Here is a 23,060-nt window from a genome sequence, read left to right on the forward strand (position 1 = left end):
GTAGGACTTCTCGGCCAGGGCACCTGATTGATTGGGGAGCCGGTCACACTTCAGTGCCTGTTCGGCTCGTCATCCATGTGCTTTCTCGTTGATGAGGGCAGGAAGTTACTCATCCTTAAAAACACCTGACCCACACTTAAAGCAAAAACAGAACATTCCAGACATGGTCTTTTAACCTTCCCACCTGCAATAATCTGCTGTAAATGCTTTTCCCAAAAATTTTATATAATTTCTAAATTTGCACATTATGGACATTACATTATAAACCAGTAACTTACAGACACTGGAATATAAACTAGTGACCAGTAGACACTGGATTATATACCAGGGCACAACAGACACTAGATTATACAACATGATGAACAGTGGGACGCTGGGAAGTACTGAGGATCATAAGACCTTGTTGTGCATCTCCACTGGCCCCTTAATGTAATAGGTCAGGTAGATAAAGTGGTTAAGAAGGAACATGGGATAATTGCTTTTCTCTTTTTGGTTTAAGAGCATGCAGGTTATGCTGGAGCAATATATAAGGTTGGTTAGGCCACAGCGAGTATATTGCATGCAGTTCTGAAATCCACATTACAGGAGTGATTTAACTGCAGAGGAAATTGGCTCTGCTGCACAGGGAAAAATTAAAATGTGTTGGAATGAAATAGTCAAACAAGATTTAGCTGTAAGGAGAATACACAGGTGTTTCTATGGTTGCAAATGAGACTCCACAATGGTATGTTGCTACCCTAGTGTCAAGTGCGTCTCAGGGCAGTTACAGGACTTATTGGAGGGGGAGAGTGAACAGCCAGTGGTCATGGTACATGTTGGTACAAATGATACAGGTAAAATAAGAGATGGTCCTAAAAACAGACTGTATGGAATTCAGAAGTAAGTTGAAAAGTTGGACCTCAAAGATTATAGAAGATGGAGGGTAGTTATGGACGGGTGTTTTTATGACTGGAGTTTTGCGACCTGTGTTGCTCCGTGGATCAGTGCTGGGATCTTTGTTGTTTGTAATGTATAAAAATGATTTGGATGAAAATGCCAATGGTCAGATTAGTAAGTTTGCGGATGACACGAAAATTGGTAGAGTTGTGGATAGTAAGGAAGGGTGCAGAAGGATGTAGATCAACAGCAATGTTGGGCTGAGAAATGGCTGATAGAGTTTACTCCAGACAAATGTGAGGTGATATATTTTGGGGGGTCAAATACGAGAGGAAAGTATACTGTTAATGGCCAGACCTTTACGTACCAACAGAAATACAGAGGGATTTTGGGATACAAGTCATGTCGCAATTGTATCAGACTTTGGTCAGACCACATTTGGAGTATTGTGTGCACTTCTGGTCACTGCACAATAGGAAGGATGTGGAGGCTTTGGAGAGGGTGTAGAAGAGGCTTAGCAGAATGTTGCCTGGATTGAAAAGTGTTAGCTATAAGGAGAAGTTGAACAAACATGGACTGTTTTCGTTACAGGCTGAGACGTAATCTGATAGAATTGTATAAAATTATGGGAGGCGTGGATAGAGTGGGTAGACAAAGTCTTTTTCCCAAGGTGGAAATGTCAGGTACTAGGAGGCATAGGTTTAAGGTGAGAGGGGGAAGTCCAAAGGAGATGTGCGAGGCCAGTTTTTTACACAGAGGGTGGTAGGTCCCTGGAGGGCACAGCCAGGGGAGGTGATAGAAGCAGATACAATAGCAACGCTTAAGAGGCATTTAGACCAATATATGATCAGACGGGGAATAGAAGATTACAGACCATGTGGACACAGATGGAATTAGTTTAGAATGGCATCATATGATTATTTATTGTTACATGCACCTAAGGACAGTGAGAAGTTTTGTTTATGAGTAGAACAGGCAGATCATAGTAAGCAAGAATGTACAGACCATAAGGTGAGAAAAAAGAAACTTGGACAGAAGTATACAGATTACACTGCACAGGGCATGCACGCGGCAAGATCAACATTAACAAGATCAGCATTATTTGAAGTTAAAGAGTCCATTTATCAGACTAATAACGACAGGGAAGAAGCTGTCCTGAACCAGTTGGTGCATGTGATCAAGCTTCGTGGTTGGTACGTACATGGTAAATGAAGGGTCTGTTCCTGTGCTATACTGTTCTATGTTCTATGCTTTTGTTCTAAAAGAGATTTACCAGGTTTTGCCTGAGCTGGAGGGTTTTAATTATTATTTAATTCAATTCAATTTATTATTGTCACATGTAACGAGATACAGTAAAAAGTATTGTTTTGCGTGCTAACCAGACAAATCAGATTTGGAGTATTGTGTGCACTTCTGGTCGCTGCACTAAAGGAAGGATGTGGAGACTTTGGAGAGGGTGTCGAAGAGACTTAGCAGGATGTTGCCTGGATTGAAAGGTGTTACCTATAAGGAGAGGTTGGACAAACTTGGATTGTTTTCGTTAGAGGCTGAGATGTGACCTGAAAGAAGTGTATAAAATTATGAGAGGCATGGATAGCATGGATCGTCAAGAGTCTTTTTTCCAAACTGGAAATGTCAGTTACTAGAGAACATAGGTATAGGACGAGAGGGGTGGGTAAGCTCAAAGGAGCTGCCTTACATAAGTACATCAGGGTAATAGAATGTAGAATATAGTGTCATAGCTATAGAGAAGATGTAGAGAAAGGTGTACTCTAATATATGAAAGGTCTGTTCATAAGTCTAATAATAGCGGGAAAGAAGCTGTTCTTGAATCTGTTGGTATGAGTTTTCAAACATTTGTATCTTCTGGAAGAGGGTGGAAGAGAGTATAACTGGGGTGGGAGGCGTCTTTGATTATATTGACTGCTTTCCCAAGGCAGTGGGAAGTATAGACGATGGGGTTATTTTCCTTTGAGCAGAGGCAACTGAGGAGGGAAATAATTAAGATGTATCAAATTATGACAGGCCTAGACTAGGTAAACAGGAAGGAACTTTTTCTCCTTGATGGAGTGTTTAATTACCAGGGAAATAGAGGTAAGGGGCAAGAGGTTTAGAGGCCATGTGCAGAAATATAGGGGAGGCAATGGCCTATTGGTATTAATGCTAGATTATTAATCCAAAGACTTTGCTAATGTTCTAGGAGCCCAGGCTTGGATATTATCATGACGGATAATGGAATTTGAACTCAATAAATTCCTGGAATTAAGAGTACTAGTGACCATGAATCCATTGTCAATTGTCAGGAAAAAGCCCATCTGGTTCACTAATGTCCTTAAGGAAAGGAAACTGTCGTCCTTACCTGGCCTGGACTACAAGTAACTTCAGATTCACAGCAATGTGGTTGACTCTGAACTGCCCTCTGGGCAATTAGGGTTAGGCAATAAAAGCTGGCCCAGCCAGTGACAGCCTCATCCTCTGAATGAAGAAAAAGAAATTCGCTCAGAGGCTGATGGGAATCTAGACTCACTGTCTGTAAGGGTGACAGAAACAAAAACCCTCATAACATTTTAGAAATAGGTAGATGTGTACTTGCAATGCCATGACATACATGGCTGTGACCAAGTGCTGGAAAATGGAATTAAAATAGTTCGGGGGCTGCTTTGATCAACATAGACTCAATGGACCAAAGGGCCTTTTTCTGTGCTATAGACCTCTATGACTCTACAATGACAGGAATGACAGGCACTATTAGTGGGTGGCACGGTGGCTCAGTGGTTAGCACTGCTGCCTCACAGCGCCAGAGACCTGGGTTCAATTCCTGTCTCAGGCAACTGACTGTGTGGAGTTTGCACATTCTCCCCGTGTCTGTGTGAGTTTCCTCTGGGTGCTCCGGTTTCCTCCCACAGTCCAAAAATGTGCAGGTTAGGTGAATTGGCCATGCTAAATTGCCTGTAGGTGAAGGGGTAAAATGTAGGGGAATGGGTCTGGGTGGGTTATGCTTCAGCGGGTCGGTGTGGACTTGTTGGGCCGAAGGGCCTGTTTCCACAATGTAAGTAATCTAATCTATTATAATCCAGTGAGTGACAGACACTGGATTATAATCCAGGTAGTGACAGACACTGGATTAGATGTGAGCCAGTAATTAATGCACATTGAATTGTAAACCCAAGCATTGTTTGACATTTGGTTTTGAGGATGAATGGGAGTGGTCCCTTCTTCAGTCTGTACAAACAAAATAAGAAGCTGTTCCGATCAGTGGGAGAAGACAAGGAAATTAAAGAAACTATGTTTCTCAATTGACTGTTGAGTAACACCAACGAGCTACAATTCAAGTTCAACCTCACAATACAATTCACAAAATCTTTCTGACCTCAGTTACACTCTATCGTCTTTGGAACCCTTTAACCCAAGTCAGACAGCGTGTTCCAGGGTCGGGGTTATCAATAGTGTGCCTTTCACAACGGCGTAATCAGAGATTTCCACATTCCTACATTTTTCCATGTAATTCCAGTTAAAATTGAAAGTGCCGGCAACACTCACAGGAGATGGCTATCATACAGATAGAAAGGATCTTCCTGGACAAATAGGAAGGATCAGATTGATGGCCACAACTTTCTTACTTAACTCCATTGCCATTAACATGAGGTTTATTGGGAGCACAGAAGTGGCACGTGTTTTTCAAATTTAAAATTCACTTGTAAATGTTTCTCTTTACATTAGTTTCACTTCATTCTTGCATGCATCATCGTTATTTGTTCAGACAAATTCTGTCAGAGCTAAATGTCCTGACACACTCAGCATTGATACATGTTGATTGTTACAGGGGAGCTAGGGACATTACTTGATTGTTAAAAAAAGCAATGCTGGTTTTATTTTTGTTCTCTCTTTATTACATTAGTTTCCAGTGTTGTGCTTGCCACACAGTGGGACATCTCTGACCTTACAGGCTCAGTTGTTCTGTGCTTTCTGTAAGAAGACATTACCCTGCTTCCCAACCTTGTGTTGTGGAGTTAAACAACAGAAACAGCTCTGCTCCTAATGAGAGGAAATGGTGGCCCTGTGGTAATGTGACTGAAAGAGTTATCCAATATATCATTGAGTAGATTAAGTTTGTTTTCATTAGAAAAAAAGAGATTGAGGGGGGACCTGATTGAGGTCTACAAAATCATGAAGGGTATAGACAGGGTAGATAGCGAAAAGCTTTTTCCCAGGGTGAAGGATTCAATAACGAGAGGTCACGCTTTCAAGGTGAGAGATGAAAAGTTTAAGGGGGATACACACGGCAAGTACTTTACACAGAGGGTGGTATGTGTCTGGAACATATTGCCAGCAGAGATGGTAAAGGCAGGCACAGTAGATTCATTTAAGATGCGTCTGGACAGATGCATGTGTAGGTGGGGAGCAGAGGGATACAGATGCTTAGGAATTGGGTGATAGGTTTAAACAGTGGATTTGGATCGGCTCAGGCTTGGAGGGCCAAAGGGCCTGTTCCTGGGCTGTAAATTTTCTTTGTTCTTCTTTGTTCTTTGTTCGAATGCTCTGAGGGCAAGGATTCAAATCCCCAACACAGTAGCATTGTGGGCTTTACATTTAATAATGAAACTGGAATTGAAAATTAGTGACGGTGACTGTGAAACTGTCACTGATTGTTACATGGACCTGCCTCAATCACTTCTCTCCTTAACGGAAGGGAAATCTGTCATCTTTCTTTACCCAGTCTCTGTGTGACTCGAGAGCAGGGTGGTTGAGTCTGAAATTGCCCCAACAAGCCACTCAATTCAGGGGCAGTTAGGGATGGGCTAGAAAGGTTGGCCTTGCCAGTAATGTCCACACTCCAAGAAAGCTAAAAAAAAGCTGCCCTTGCACACAACTGCACAAACCAACCTGTAAACAAAAGGGAATCGGCTGCCACAGGATCTCCAACACCAATGACTTTATCTTGAAGGTTAGGTGTACATATTTTTAAAAGGTTTTAATGAGTATTTGTGGTATATGATGTTTTATAAATACAAAACCACTATTAGATGTTGTGAAACCCAAAACACCAAAAACCTGCCACTGACTTTATCTCTGTACCTTATCAAACCGGTCCACAAAATGTATTCAGTCACACACTTCGTGTCCTGTGCTTTTGAATGCTGTGTAACTCCATACCCCATGTGTCTTTTTGAGTTAGGGCCTGGCTGAGCACAGCTGGAGAGGTAGTGCTAAACAGCAAAGTACCCAGGACAAACAGTACCTGGCGTAGGGGGTCCAGTGACAAGTTCAGCGTACAAGTAAATTTTTACGGTGGGAAGAGAGCCCAGGGAATCTCACCTGTGAGTAAATTCCACACCAACTGATCCTATGTAACTTGAGGTAACAACATCACATAATTCAGACAGTAGCACTGGTATGTGAAGTTAGCAGCAGTTGACTGGCAGGCCAGGATAGATGGAAAGGCCAGAAGGGACATATACAGATGGAAGGATAGGTAGATAGACAAAAAACTCAATCAAAGGTAATTGATTTGTTAAACCATCAGGGTGCCTGGGGCCAAATTGTGTTAACGATTATGATACAAATCAAATATGTACATAAGTGAACATAGTTATATACAATAATTAAAATAAAATACAAAAAAAAGGATTGAGCAATTCAGACTGCGTCATTTACAGAATAGAAAGAAAATGTTTACAGCACATTGCATTTTGTGTGAAAGTACATCTATCCTAAAGTGAGGCTTGTAAAGTAGGAATTGTGCTGTCTTGTATCTGTTTATCCAATATCCTCGTGTACACAGGAGTGGGAGTGAGCCTTGGAAAGTAGGGATTGGGCTGTCTTGTATCTGTTTATCCTATATAGTAGTGCGCACAGGAGCAGGAGTGGGCCTTGTAAAGTAGGGATTGGGCTGTCTTAATTCTATTTATCCTGTATCCTAGTGCACACAAGAGTGGGAGTGGGCCTTGTAAAGTAGGGATTGGGCTGTCTTGTATCTGTTTATCCTATATCCTAGTGCACACATTAGCGGGAGTGGGCCTTGTAAAGTAGGGATTTGGCTGTCTTGTATCTGTTTATCCCATATTCTCGTGTGCACAGGAGCGGGAGTGGGCCTTGTAAAGTAGGGATTGGGCTGTCTTGTATCTGTTTATCCTATATGCTAGTGTACACAGGAGTGGGAGTGAGCCTTGTAAAGTAGGAATTGGGCTGTCTTGTATCTGTTTATCCAATATCCTCGTGTACACAGGAGCAGGAGTGGGCCTTGTAAAGTAGGGATTGGGCTGTCTTGTATCTGTTTATCCCATATCCTGGTTCGCACAGGTGCTGGAGTGGGCCTTGAAAAGTAGGGATTGGGCTGTCATGTATCTGTTTATCCTATATCCTAGTGCGCATAGGAGCGGAAGTGGACCTTGTAAAGTAGGGATTGGGCTGTCTTGTATCTGTTTATCCTATATCCTAGTGCACACATTAGCGGGAGTGGGCCTTGTAAAGTAGGGATTTGGCTGTCTTGTATCTGTTTATCCTATATCCTAGTGCACACAGGAGCGGGAGTGGGCCTTGTAAAGTAGGGATTGGGCTGTCTTGTATCTGTTTATCCTATATCCTAGTGCACACAGGAGCGGGAGTGGGCCTTGTAAAGTAGGGATTGGGCTGTCTTGTATCTGTTTATCCTATATCCTAGTGCACACAGGAGCGGGAGTGGACCTTGTAAAGTAGGGATTGGGTTGTCTTGTATCTGTTTATCCTATATCCGAGTGCACACAGGAGCGGGAGTGGGCCTTGTAACGTAGGGATTGGGCTGTCTTGTATCTGTTTATCCTATATCCTTGTGTACACAGGAGCAGAAGTGGGCCATTGAGCCCCTCAAGCTCGCTGCATCATTAATGATCCCATGGCTGATCTGATTATAAATTCAGTCCACATTCCTGCCCCCCGATAGACTTTCACCATCTTGTTCCACAAGAGTCTGTCTATCTCTGGTATAAAAGTATTGACGGACTCTGCTTCCAACGTTTCAGGAAGAGTACCAAAAGCCCACTGCCCTCCGAAAGAAAATGTTTTGCCTTCTCTCAATTTTAAACGGTTGGCCAGTGATTTTTAACCAGTGACCCCCTAGTTCTAGATTTGTAGAGTAATGCCTTTCCTCCTTAATTCCATCACAGATTTACATCCATGTGACTGTGGCAAGAGAAGGTGACGAGAGGTTGGGGGATCCCAGAGTTTGTTGGTGAAGTGTAGACTAGGCTTTTTTTGTGTCTCTCAGCAAGGGAATGCGTATTCAGTTGTTTGGTTGTGTCAGAGCAGCTTTGGCAGGCATTACCTGGAATCGGTTTCAGTGCTTCTATCTGAATGCTCTCACACTTGTTCATTAGTAAGTGCAGCTTTCCAAACTGGCACTACCTATTCAACTGTGGGCCTTATGTAATTATTAAACACAGTGGATAGGTCAAGGTAATACCGCAAGAGCAGCACCAGGTAGAAATGAGTGCAGTCAATAATGGTATGCAGGGTAAGCCATAACAAGTACAATGGATGAGGTGCTGGGAGTACACCATTTCAGGAATGGAGACCAATACAGTCTAGACAGTGTTGAGATATGCCTAGCATGGTTGAGACAGTGTACTAGTGTAAACACCATACTCGTGACTGGAACAGTACACTGTGGGCAATCCACTCAATCAATTCCGGAGCTCTGGAGCAACCTGTACTTTGTACACTGTGCAATCTTTAGGGGGACAACTGTTTAATTTTTCTGTCCATTGTCAATCATTGAAATGACAGTGGGACACGCTGCAGTGCAAGCAACGTCATTGGTGACAAATATTAACCAGCAGCTCTCTCTTTCTCCTCCCACTTTTGCAGGCTATCCATGAGCACTGATTTCCGGCAGTACAACTTCAGGATGCCAAACATAGGGTTCCAGAACCTTCCGCTCAATATCTACATTGTGGTTTTTGGGACAGCAATCTTTGTCTTCATCCTCAGTTTACTGTTCTGCTGTTACTTAATCAGGTAAGGGATGGCTTCAAGTCAACTCAGCAAAAGTAGACTAATTTTTACGGCAATAGCTAATAGAAAAAAGCGCAGCCTGCCTTTAAATAACATGTAGTAAAACAGCCCAAGTATGATATCAGACAAAATTGAACACAGAGCCTCACAAGGAGACATTAGAACTGGTGACCAAAAACTGAATAACAGCAGTCGGTTTTAATCACAGACTTGTCACTGCACAGAAGGAGGCCATTCAGCCCATTCTCTCTGCCCTGACTCTCCAAATGAGCATCTTAGCCCATGCGGTTTCGACTGCTTTCACTCCCTCGCCATGCTCATTGTTCCTTTTCAAACAACCATCTAATTTCCTTTTGAATACTTCGATTGAACCTGCCTCCACCACACTCTCAGGCAGTGGAGAGACCGAAATGTTCAGGAAGGGAATTCCAGATCTCAGAACCTAGTCAGCTTTTAGAATGATGCCAATGTTGGACCAATTAAAAGTGAGGGTGCGCATGAGGTCAGAACTGGAAGAATGAAGAGATCCTGAAGCCGGCAACACATGAAGCCAGGAAAGGATTTGAGAACAAAAAGAAACATTCTCAGTTTGAGATTTTGCTGGACCAGGAGCCCAGGTAGTTCCACAATGATAAATAGGAGGTTCTTATTATGCGATCAGGCACGGGAAGCAAAGTTTCAGACAAGCCCCACAAGATGGAGCAGGTTACCTGGAATCTTTGTACCAAGAAGGTGTCCTACCTCTGAGGTTTGTGTCATCTGATGTGATCAGTGTTCAGGAACAGGAGACTGTGAGTGTGAGTGGGGCGGACAAGGGGACCCAGTGGGTAGCAGTTCAGGAATCACAGCCTTTGCAATTACTCAATGGTTTGAGGTTCTTGCAGCTTCTCTTGATGAGAGTGAGGACTACAGAGAGGATCAACGAACTGACCTTGACACCATGGCATAGGAAATGAGGAGAAAGAGAAGAAATGTAGTGGTTATATGGTGAGGGGGATTGGCTGTGTTGTCTGCAGCACAGCGTGTGACTCCAGATGGCTGTATTAATTGGGCAGTGCCAGGGTTCAGGACGTCTCTTCAGAGCTGTAGAGGAGCTTGCAGTGGAAGGGTAAATGTAGTCCACAGTGATGTTTGGAAGGACAAAGAACGAGGTTCTACATTGTCAGTGTGAGGACCTAGGTGTCAAATTAAGAAGAAGAACCTGAAAAGTCTTAATCTGTGTGTCCTTATCAGAACCAAGTACAACTTGGCATTGGACAAATCAAATTAGAGAGAGATGAATGTGTAGCTCAAAGACGGTGTGGGAAAAGTGGGTTCAGTTTGTCGGACCCTGGCACTAGAACTGGGGAAAGTGGGTTCTGTACCAGTGAACCATTCTCCTTGTGAACTGTGCTGGGGCCGGTGCTCTTCCCAACCACATAACTTGGGAAGTAGAGAGAATTTCAAGCTGAGTACTGGGGGCAAAGGATCAAATCAGGAGATACGTAGCAAATCAAAGCATAGACTCAAGGCCAAAGAGAATGATATTAATGTGCGAAATGATAAACAGACCATGTCAGGAAAGGGTGTAGAGTATCAATCTAAAAGTCAGTCAACAAGGAAGACTATTTACAAAGCCAGTAAAGTGATAAAAACAAAATCCCTCTCTCTGACCTGAGAACACATATAAATGAGTGGTATATATGATCTGGTAGCCATTACAGTGACATTGAGGAGGCCCTGAATCTTGATGGGTGCAGGGTATTTAGGAAGGACAGGAACACGATTCTTCCTAACTGGAATGTATCTTCACGGTGATCCATGAACTATTTTCTTAAACATCTGCCGTTCTTTCTCAACCATCTTTGCTGCTAAACTCCTTTCCCAGTCTACTCGAGTCAGATCTGCCCTCAATCCTTTGTAATTACCTTTAGTTAAGTTTAGCAAATACCTCCCTCTCAAACTGAATACTGCATTCCACCGGGTTATTGTCACTGTTTCCAAGGGGATCTTTTATTTTGATGTACTTTATTAAATCTGCCTCATTACACGTTGCCAGATTCAAAATAGCCTGATGACTGATTGGATCCACAACATATTGTTCTAGAAAACTGTCCAGAATATTTTCTGTGAATTCTTCCTCATTTGACAATCCCAATCAACATGAAGATTAAAGTCACCCATGATTAATGTACTGCCTTTGTTACATGTCTTCATTATGCCCTGATGTATTCTTTGTCATACAGTGTAACTACTTTTAGGGGACCAATAGAGTACTCCTACTAATGTCTCCTGATACAAGATCATTTTTTTGCTATAAACCTTATTCCATCCTATACCAACAATGCTACCCCATCACACTTTCTTTTCTGTCTCTCCTTTCAAAAGACACATACTTCCAAATATTTAGTTCTTAGCTTTGAAATCCTTGAAACCATAGCTCCGTAATGGTTATAAAATCATTCAGTAAGCTGTATCTGTGTGATTAAATCCTCTATTTTATTCTAAATACTACATTCAAGTAAAGAACCATTCATTTCTCCTTTTAGGCAAATTTTGCCCTTTGACCTTGTTACTCATGGTTTATCTATGTTTGTAGACTTGTCCCTTCCTGTGCCCACTCTGGATATCATTATCCAAATAGCAGCTCTGTAATTCTGCCATATCCACTTGCTTTATAAACCTACAATTCCCCTCTCCCAGACACTGCCTCCCCTCTAACTAGTTTGAAGTTCTCATGAACAGTGCCACATCAAAGGTTATTGTGGAATATTAAAGCTCAGGCTATACAGGGTAACATTTTGGCATGGATAGAATTGTCTGACTAACAGGAATCAGAGAATAGGCATTAGATTAGATTACTTACAGTGTGGAAACAGGCCCTTCAGCCCAACAAGTCCACACCGACTCGCTGAAGTGCAACCCACCCAGACCCATTCCCCTACATTTACCCCTTCACCTAACATTACGGGCAATTTAGCATGGCCAATTCACCTAACCTACACATTTTTGGACTGTGGGAGGAAACCGGAGCACCCGGAGGAAACCCACGCAGACACGGGAAGAATGTGCAAACTCCACAGACAGTCGCCTGAGGCGGGAATTGAGCCCGGGTCTCTGGTGCTGTGAGGCAGCAGTGCTAACCACTGTGGCACCGTGCCGCCCACAAGCCGTAAATTGGCTTGTTTCAGGTTGGCAAAATACACAAGTGGTGTGCCACATGTTTGTTTTATCTTAATCAAGGTTCTGCTAATTACTTCAGCAAACTACGGTTTAATTTGTATTTATAATTGCAGGTTATAAAAGTGGATTTAATTTATCTAACTGCAAATGCCAGTAAACAAGATTTTTTTTAGCTTTGGTGTGTGTCCTTCATGTTATTGGTGACTTTGACCCATTGTAAATGAAATCATGAGGCAGTACTTTTTTAAAAATTTATTCACAGGATGATGACAACGCTGGCTAGGCCAGCATTTATTGCCCATCCTACATTGTTAAGAGTCAACCACATTTCTGTGGGTCTGGAGTTACATGTAAGCCAGACCAGGTAAGGATGGCAGTTTCCTTCCCTAAAGGACATTAGTGAACCAGACGGATTTTTCCGATAATCAACAACATATTCACGGCCATTATTAGACCCTTAATTGCTGATTCTTTACTGAATTCAAATTCTACCATCTGCCACGGTGGGATCTGAACCTGGGTCCCAGAATTTCCTGGGTCGCCAGGAACACTTCTTTGCTGACAATGGTTTCTTTTGGTCAAGAGGCATTAAACAAAGGCCCTTGCTGGCTGTTCTGGTGGGTGTGAAAGATTTTGCAGGAAAGACCTGCTGTGCACCAGCAAAACATGATACAATCAGTTATTTTAGTAAAAGCAAAATACTGCAGATGCGAGAAATCTGAAATAAAAATGGAGCTCAGGCCTGAAGAGAAAAACAGAGTATCCATTTGATTTCCACATTGAACGTGAAAATTAAACTTCTTGTTGGTTACAACCTGTCCTCAACCCCATTGTTGATGAATCAATGCTCCTCCTTTTGATCACTAATTCAGAGAAGCGCTTAGCTTGGCAAGGATAATCAACGTACTCTGGGCAGGGGTTTCTATGTCCACCACAAGAGTATTGGTAGCAGCACGACAGGCCAAGCTGCATTGCTGCTAGATTGGCTCAGCATCAGGTGTTAAAGTAACCAACAAGAGGGAAAGACGTGCTAGGCCTTTCCCTCACCCACCTACCTGTCGCAGATGCATCTGCTCATGAGAGTATCAGTACTTTCTTCATATGTTGTATTGATGTACCCTTTCAAATTTTGCTTTCTGATGTTAAACTCCTGATAAGTACAAAATGAAAAGCTTCAACTTTGTGTCCCTTTTAGCAATGTTCAATTCAACACAGTATCAATAGGAATGACATGACAATGGTCCTTAAGAAAGTTAAGTTCGGTCTTCACAGTGAGGATAGATTTTGATCAGATCTAGCAACCCAAAACTGCATTGAGTCACAAGCTGTACGTCACGGACCAGCATATCCCCCATTCTACCATTATCCTAAACTCTGATTTAATGAACAGTACAGGAGGGCCTGCCAGGAGCAGTACCAGGCGTCATGAAAAATGAGGAGTCAACCCAACCCTAATTGCCATTGGGTGGTTTGCTTGGTCAATTGAGGGAGCAGTTAAGAGCCAATCACATTGCCATGAGTCTAGAATAATTTGTTCCCCACATCAGGGAAGGACAGTAGATTTTCTTCTCTACACTCGATGATAGTATCATGTTCGCCATGGGTAAACTGGATTTTTATTTCCAGATTTGTTTATCCAATGCCATCAGCTGCTGAGGTAGGATCTCCCTAGAACATTAGCCTGGGCCATAGATGACCAGACAGTGATATGACTACGACTTAACCTTCTCTTCATCCTGAGTTTCCCAACATTGCAGATGTTACTCTTCAGCTAATTCAAATCACTCTACGTGATATGAAGAAATACTCAAAGATCTGAATACTGTAAATGCTGTGGTTGAGAGGCTTTAACAGAGGCCCTGCCCCATCTCACCTATAGTACTGAAGGTCTATATTTCAGAACTAGCAGTGTTCTACAAATGTTGCTCTAGTGCTGCCATGACACTGGCATTCATGAAGCATCTCAAACATTTCCCCCGATATATCACTGGTATAATATGCTAAGTTGGCAAGGCATACAAGGCTTTGGGCCAAGAGCTGGCAAAATTGGACTTGTTATGTGGTTGTTTTTGCCCAGTGCTGACCCAATTGAGGAGCTGATTGAAGGAATACTGAGAGACTTTAATAGTGTGGACATGGAGAAGATGTTTCCACCAGTTAGGAGAGACGAGGACCTGAAGGCACAGCTTCAGAATGAAAGGATGACCCTCAAGAACTGAGATGAGGAGGAATTTCTTAAGCCAGAAGGTGGAACTGGAGAATTCATTGCCACAGAGGGCTATGGAGGCCAAGTCATTGAGTGTATTTAAATCAGAGACAGGTTCATGATTATTAAGGAGATCAAAGAATATGGAGAGCAGGCAGGAGAATGGGATTGAGAAAGATATCAGCCATGATCGAATTACAGAGCAAACTCAATGGGCCAAATTCTGCTCCTATATATAATAGTCTTATGGCAATGAGCCAAAGGACTTTCTTCCGTGCTGTAGATCTCTGACTGTATCCAGGCCACAAAAAAAATAGATCTAACCCGACTAATTGCTGCCCTCAGACCATTCTCAATCATCAGCAAACTTCTAGTTGGTGCCATTGACATACTCAGCAATAAATTGATGCTCATTTAGGGTTCTTCCAGGGCTACCTGGCTGCTGACCTCATTACAACTTTGGTTCAAAAATGGACAAAGGAGCTGAATTCCAGAGGTGAGAGGAGAATCACTGTCCTTAACATCAAGGCAGCACTTGACCGATTATAGCATCAACAAGCCCTAGCAAAAATTGAAGTTAATGGGAATCATTGGAAAATTCTCCAATTGGTTAGAGTCATTTGTAACATAAAGGAAGATGGTTAAAATTGTGAGCAATCAGCTCCAGGGCATCTCTGCAGGAGTTCCTCAGGGTAACATCGTAGACCCAGTCGTTTTCAGCTGTTCATCAATGACCTTTCCTCCATCATAACGTCAGAAATGGGGATATTAACACAACCTTCAGCAATATTCATTAAATAGTGATTTTTGAGAAGATTAGCAGCTCAGATTGATGATAAGTAAGTAAGTTAGCTCACTGAGCTGGAAGGTTTGTTTTCAGATGTTTCACTACCATACCAGGTAACCAGCACTTCACCGGAGACTCTCACTGATGATGTTACCTAATCATGGTGATGAAATGTCTGAAAACAAACCTTCCAGCTCAGCGAGCTAACTTATATTCATGACTCCACAGATAGACTCCAATGTGATCAAGTTTGAGGTTACATATTTTAAGTCGAGAAAGGATATTTCGAGGCACTTTCTAGACGGTATGAAGTTAAATACAGTGCAAAGAGAATGGGAGATTCAGGAACACATTTCTAAAATATCACAAACAGGTGCAGAAAGTAATCAAGAAAGCTAATGGAATGCTGGCCTTTATATCTTTAGGACGAGAGTACGAGGATGCAGATGTTTTACTGTAGTTATACAAAACCCTGGTTAGACCCCACTTGGAGTATTGTAAGCAGATCAAGGTACCATACCTTCATTAAGATATATTGGCCTTGGAGGGCATACAACATAGGTTTGCAAGAACTGTACCTGTACTTCAGAGGTTTTGAGAAGACAATACAAATTAGGCCTGTGTTCTTTGGAATTTAGAAGGTTAGGGAGTGATCTGATTGAAGTCTTCAGAATATTAACAGGAAAAGTCAAGGTAGATAAAAATAAATTGTTTCCATTGATTGGGGATTCTACAACTAGAGGGTATAGTCTGAGAATTAGGTCAGACTCAGTTCAGGAGAGATTTTAGAAAGAACATCTATACACAAAAGGTGGCTGATGTTTGGAACTCCCTTGCACAAACAGCACAGTTTGCTGGATCAGTTGTTAATTTTAAATCTGAGACAGATTAATTTTTGTTACTCAAAAGTATTAAGGGATATATGAGCCAAAAGCAGGTTTATGGAATTCAGCCACAGATCAAGCACAATCTCATTGAATGTTGGAACACTTGAATGGCCTACTCCTGTTTATATGATCCAATGTTTAAGATCTGGACAACATGTAGGCTTGGGCCTGACTTCTCTTGACTTGCCTGGATGTGCCGCTCCAGCAACCTTCCCAAAGTTCAATGCTTGATTAGAATTAGAATCCCTACAATGTGGAAACAGGCCATTCAGCCCAACAAGTCCACACCAGCCCTCTGAAGAGTAACCCACCCAGATCCATCTCCCTAACCTATATTTACCCTTGACTAATGCACCTAACACTATGGGCAATTTAGCATGGCTAATTCACCTGACCTGCATATCTTTGGACTGTGGGAGGAAACTGGAGCACCTGGAGGAAACCTACGCAGACACAGGGAGAATGTGCAAACTCCAGGCACCTGAGGCTGAAATCAAACCCAGGTGCTGTGAGGCAGCAGTGCTAACCACTGAGCCACCCCAGGACAAAGGAACCCACTTGACCTGCAACCCTCCACTACCAACCCACAGTGTCAGTAATGCGAACCGTTTATTGGGCGGAAGGTGACCTAGTAGTGATGTCATCAGATGAGCAATGCAGCTATCCAGACTAATGCTCTGGGGATGGATTAATTCCAGCACAGCCTTTGGAGTATAATTTAAAATCAATTCGGAAATCTGGATAAAAAGCTAGTCTCAAGGGTTCTTGTGGTGCAGTGGTAGAGTTCCTACCTCTCAGCCAAGAGTCCCGGGTTCAAGACCCACCTGCCCCAGAGATGTGTCATAAAGTATCTAAGCAGGTTGAGTAACAATATCCTTGAAGCTGGCCTCAGTGATGGACCCATGAAGGTATCATTGATTGTCGTAGAAGCACATTTGGTTCACAGATCCTTTTAGGGAAGGAAATCCACAGTCTTTATCTGGTCTGACCTACAAGTGCATCCACAGCAATATAGTTGAGACTTAATTCCCCTCCGTCAATGCCCTCAATACAAAAGTAATTAAGGATTGACATCCCACAATGGCCTCGCAAGGATGCCCACACCCCATCACAGAATATAAAGAAAAAATGCACTGCAGCATCTCACCAAGACTCCTCAGGCAGTTCCAACCAAACCCCAAACTCGACCATCGAAATGGACATGGGCAGCAGGGGTACGTGGCAACACCATCACCCACAGATCGCTCCCAAGCAGCTCACCATCCTGACTGGGAAATATATAACTGGATCAAAATCCTGGCATTCCGTTCCCAGCACCACTGTGACTGCCCCTACACCAATTTGTCAAGGGCAGTTGCGGACGGGGAGGGGATATTGGCTTTGACAGCATTTGATGAAAGAATTGAAACAAATGATGATCGAGCTCTATGAGAAGGGTGGAAAGAGGCTTTGAGAAGCCTAGAGCTGTGAGCATAGTTGACTGTGCTGTAAAATTTAGCATCTCAACAAACCTTGCATTGACCAGGTCGAAGACAGAGGGTGGTGTGGGAGGATTGTTTTCAGACTGAAGGCCAATGACCAATAGTGTGCTACAAGGGTCAGTGCTGGGTCCACGGCTTTTCATCATTTATATAAATGATTTGGATGTGACATTGGAGGTATGGTTAGTAAGTTTGCAGATGTCACCAAAATTGGAGGTGTAGTGGACATGAGGAAGGTTACATCAGAGTACAACGGGATCTTGATCAGATGGGCCAATGGGCTGAGGAGTGGCAGATCGAGTTTAATTTAGATAAATGTGAGGTGCTGCACTTTGGAAAGGTAAATCAGAGCAGGACTTATACACTTAATGGTAAGGTCCTGGGGAGTGTTGGTGACCAGAGACACCTTGGAGTGCAGGTTCATAGTTCTTTGAAAGTAGAGTCACAGGTAGATAGGATAGTGAAGAAGGCGTTTGGTATGAGCGTTGAGTATAGGAGTTGGGAGGCCTTGTTGGGAGGCCTTGTTGCAGCTCTACAGTACATTGGTTAGGCCACTTTTAAAATATTGTGTGCAATTCTGGTCACTCTGCTATAGGAAGGATGTTGGTGAAACTTGAAGGGGTCCAGAAAAGATTTACAAGGATGTTGCCAGGGTTGGAGGATTTGAGCTATCGGGAGAGGCTGAATAGGGTCAGGCTGTTTTCTGTGGAGGGTCAGAGGCTGAGAGGTGACCTTAAAGAGATTTATAAAATCGTGAGCATGGATCGGGAAATAAACAAGGTCTTTTCCCAAGGGTGGAGGAGTCCAAAACTAGAGGGCATAGGTTTAATGTGAGAGGGGAAAGCTATAAAAGGGACCTAAGAGGTAATGTTTTTACGCAGAGGGTGGTATGTGTATGGAATGAGCTGCCGAGGAAGTGGTGGAGGCTAGTACAATTGCAACATTTAAAAGGCATCTGAATGGGTATATGAATAGGAAGGGTTTAGAGGGATGTGGAGCAAATGCTGGCAAATGGGACAAAATTAATTTAGGATATCTGGTCGGCATGGATGATTTGGACCGAAGGGTCTGTTTCCATGCTGTATATCTCTGTGACTCTTTGACTCCTTCTCCTCAAACGCTTTAATTGATTTGACACATTATACTCACAGGCCTTGTTATAAATGACACTCTCAGATGACACTGTTTGATTTTATAGGTCTGTTCGTGTCGCAGTTTGAAAAACAGGTTTCAGTTTGTCAGCGTCAATCAAACTAACCCACCCTACCCCTGTGCATCATCCTCGCTCTTTGACCTTGACTGTTTCTCTTATTACTGCTTGGATAAGGTCAGCTGGACGGGTGTTTATGACCAGTAGTGTGCTACAAGGGTCAGTGCTGGGTCCACGGCTTTTCATCATTTATATAAATGATTTGGATGTGAGCATAGGAGGTATGGTTAGTAAGTTTGCAGATGTCACCAAAATTGGAGGTGCAGTGGACATGAGGAAGGTTACATCAGAGTACAACGGGATCTTGATCAGATGGGCCAATGGGCTGAGGAGTGGCAAATCAAGTTTAATTTAGATAAATGTGAAGTGCTGCACTTTGGAAAGGTAAATCAGAGCAGGACTTATACACTTAATGGTAAGGTCCTGGGGAGTGTTGGTGACCAGAATCACCTTGGAGTGCAGGTTCATAGTTCTTTGAAAGTAGAGTCACAGGTTGATAGGATAGTCAAGAAGGCATTTGGTATGAGCGTTGAGTATAGGAGTTGGGAGGCCTTGTTGGGAGGCCTTGTTGCAGCTGTACAGTACATTGGTTAGGCCACTTTTAAAATATTGCGTGCAATTCTGGTCACTCTACTATAGGAAGGATGTTGGTGAAACTTGAGGGGGTCCAGAAAAGATTTACAAGGATGTTGCCAGGGTTGGAGGATTTGAGCTATCGGGAGAGGCTGAACAGGGTCAGGCTGTTTTCTGTGGAGGGTCAGAGGCTGAGAGGTGACCTTAAAGAGATTTATAAAATCATGAGCATGGATCGGGAAATAAACAAGGTCTTTTCCCAAGGGTGGAGGAGTCCAAAACTAGAGGGCATAGGTTTAATGTGAGAGGGGAAAGTTATAAAAGGGACCTAAGAGGTAATGTTTTTACGCAGAGGGTGGTATATGTATGGGATGAGCTGCCGAGGAAGTGGTGGAGGCTGGTACAATTGCAACATTTAAGAGGCATCTGAATGGGTATATGAATAGGAAGGGTTTAGAGGGATGTGGAGCAAATGCTGGCAAATGGGACAAAATTAATTTAGGATATCTGGTCGGCATGGATGATTTGGACCGAAGGGTCTGTTTCCATGCTGTATATCTCTGTGACTCTTTGACTCCTTCTCCTCAAACGCTTTAATTGATTTGACACATTATACTCACAGGCCTTGTTATAAATGACACTCTCAGATGACACTGTTTGATTTTATAGGTCTGTTCGTGTCGCAGTTTGAAAAACAGGTTTCAGTTTGTCAGCGTCAATCAAACTAACCCACCCTACCCCTGTGCATCATCCTCGCTCTTTGACCTTGACTGTTTCTCTTATTACTGCTTGGATAAGGTCAGCTGGACGGGTGTTTTATTGAGGCTTGTGTAATAAAGCATCCCATGCTGGATAAAAATTAAACAGTATTGTTCTGATTAAGGTTGTAACCCTTAGCCCATTCTCAGATGTGGTGCTGCTAATTTCTCCTCAGTGTGTGGGGAGCAGAGGCCATAATGTTCTGCTTGGCGTGTCTAGTGAGTGCAAGCCCACTATGGCATGTTGTGAGAGTCAATACAGATAGATTTAGGGGTCTAGATAAATCTGTGAAGCAGGAAGGAATAGAACAATACGTTGATCGGATGGTCGGAGACTCATAACAAGCATAATGACCCGAAAGGAATCCATTCAGGTTGCACTTTTCTCCACCAAACTCTCATGTGTCTGACATTGAAATGGGTCTTAGTTTCTATCGTTGCTGGGTTGCTGTCAATGTGCTGTTGGCACTGACCATTCCAGGCAGGGTCGTTCACACTGAATCTGTATAGGGGTGTATTTCACCCACAACCTCTTCATCACTGCCACCTCCCCCCCAACTCAGATTGGATCACGGGGCAAGAGACTGATGTTGTTTCGTCATGCCTCGATCACTCACCTTGGGATTTTATTATAAAAGAGTGTAATATAAATATAGGAGTTGATGTTAAATTTGACAGTAAGTCACAGGAGATATCAGGGAAGAAGATCAAATGATTAATCAAAGAATTGGGTGGCTCAGTGATTGGTACTGCTGCCTCACAGTAGCAGGCACCTGGGTTTGATTCCAGCCTCGGGTGACTGTCTGTGTGGGGTTTGTGCATTCTCCCCTCCAAGTGTTCTGGTTTCCTCCCAAAATCGCAAAGATGTGAAGGTTAGGTGAATTGGCCAAGCTAAGTTACTCTAGTGTTCAAGGATGAGTAGGTTAGGGCATTAGTCAGAGGAGAATGGGTCTGGGTCAGTTACTCTTCGGAGGGTTGGTATGGACTGGCTGGGCCGAAGGGCCTGTTTCCACACTGTAGGGATTCTATGAACAGCTACAAAGAAGAGCTAGAGAAACAGGGGAATTTCATGATGTAATTTTGGAGCTAAGAGTTTTAGCTAGTGAAGAGACGTCTGCCACTGGTGGACCATTATCTGGGATTTGCCATTGACCAGAAACTGAGCTGAACTAGTCATATAAATACAGTGGCTATAGCAGCAGGTCAGAGCCTAGGAATACTGAAGTAATTCCTGACGCCTCAAATGGAAAGCCCCACTTGTCTGGATAAGTGCAGCTCCAACATTTCTTGGCAAAGCAGTCTCTTTAAGTAGAACCACATCCACAACATTCAGCCTTTCATTACTTTCACTCAGTAGCAGAAATATGGGAATACCACCATCCTGACTTGGACATTCCTTCATTGTCACTGGATCATTAATGTGGAATTCTCTCCCCAGTGGAATGGTTGTACAACTACACCGTAAGAACTGCAGCAGTTCGAGTAGACAGCTCATCATCACCTACTTAAGGACAATTAGAAATGGGCAATAAATACAGGCCTAGAATGATTTTTTAAAAAATTAAACTAAGCAGTTGTTCAAGTAGTTCAGATAGCCAGAGCTATCAGATAGCACCTAATCACAGAGGTTTCTCCAAGCCTGGCTAATGCGCCTCAGTTTATCAACAGCACAAGGACAGATCCACTTTTGTTTCATCTCATTTGCTATTCTTAGAATCTTGTAGTGCACCCATTGGTTGCTGCATTTGTCTACAGGAACAAAAGTGTCTTTACTTCAAGAGTTATTAATTGGTTATGAAATACTTTGAAACTTCCTGATGACACAGTACATTTTAACATGCAGTGTGAGTTTTGGCAGTGGGCTGTGATTTGGCTGGGTTGGGGAGATGCTGTTGCAAAATTAGAGGTGAGGTAAAGGTGAGGGGAGTTTGGACTGTGCTTCCTGTCTCCCTGCGATGCAGTCATGGTTGAGGATAGCACTTTCACCAACAGACTAAACAAGAGAGAGCCTCCACAATGTGGAACGCAACACAGTAAATGCTGGCAGACTCCCTTACAGACGTAGGGAGGGTGGGTCTCACACACACATACACATACCATAGGTAAAAACAATGACTGCAGATGCTGGAAACCAGATTCTGGATCAATGGTGCTGGAAGAGCACAGCAATTCAGGCAGCATCGAGGAGCTTCAGCAAAATCGACGTTTCGGGCAAAAGCCCTTCATCAGGAATAAAGCCACATACCAAAGCCAACCTGTGCCTGTCAAAGTCCAACAAGCAGCAGTTTTTCAGTGGTATTGCTCAAAGGGTCACTATTTGCCATGACCTGTCTTGCCCCAGTAATACTGTTGAATCTTTCGTGCCCACCTGTGAACATTGCTTGCCATCTCTTCCAGAATACAACACATCATGGGGGTCCCTGATTGGCATTGAGAAGAAAATACCAAAATTGTATCAAAGTTCCCTCATTCAGATAGTATTTGGTCTAATATACATAAATAGGTTTCCATATAATGGTGTTTCCTGTAAATGCTTATAATAAGCTGAAAAATGTGTTGCTGGAAAAGCGCAGCAGGTCAGGCAGCATCAAAGGAGTAGGAGAATCGATGTTTCGGGCATAAGCCCTTCTTCAGGTTCCTAATTCCTGAAGAAGGGCTTATGCCCGAAACGTCGATTCTCCTGCTCCTTTGATGCTGCCTGACCTGCTGCGCTTTTCCAGCAACACATTTTTCAGCTCTGATCTCCAGCATCTGCAGTCCTCACTTTCTCCTAATGCTTATAATAACCCAGGAAGCCCTATTGGAAAGGAACATCATTTATTATTCATTGCCAAAATACTGCATACATAGAGTCATAGAGATGTACAGCACGGAAACAGACCCTTCGGTCCAACCTGTCCATGCCAACCAGATATCCCAACCCAATCTAGCCCCACCTGCCAGCACCCGGCCCATATCGCTCCAAACCCTTCCTATTCATATACCCATTCAAATGGGTCTTAAATGTTGCAATTGTACCAGCCTCCACCACATCCTCTGGCAGTTCATTCCATACACCTTTTTGCGTGAAAACGTTGCCCCTTAGGTCTCTTTTATATCTTTCCCCTCTCACCCTAAACCTATGCCCTCTA

At 43.1% G+C, this 23,060-nt stretch overlaps 1 protein-coding gene across 2 annotated transcripts in view; it reads left to right on the top strand.

The window, feature by feature from the left end:
• The window catches only part of rnf24 (ring finger protein 24), a 151,177-nt gene that overhangs the window by 88,690 nt on the left and 39,427 nt on the right, over positions 1–23,060 (top strand). For both annotated transcript variants that reach the window (XM_043700148.1, XM_043700086.1), the window contains exon 2: positions 8,719–8,868. In XM_043700148.1, the coding sequence (XP_043556083.1) occupies positions 8,726–8,868 (143 nt within the window). In that variant the 5' untranslated portion in view covers positions 8,719–8,725. The remainder of the gene's footprint in view (positions 1–8,718; positions 8,869–23,060) is intronic.

The sequence above is a fragment of the Chiloscyllium plagiosum genome, chromosome 1 (assembly GCF_004010195.1).
Source record: "Chiloscyllium plagiosum isolate BGI_BamShark_2017 chromosome 1, ASM401019v2, whole genome shotgun sequence".
Lineage (NCBI taxonomy): Eukaryota > Metazoa > Chordata > Chondrichthyes > Orectolobiformes > Hemiscylliidae > Chiloscyllium > Chiloscyllium plagiosum.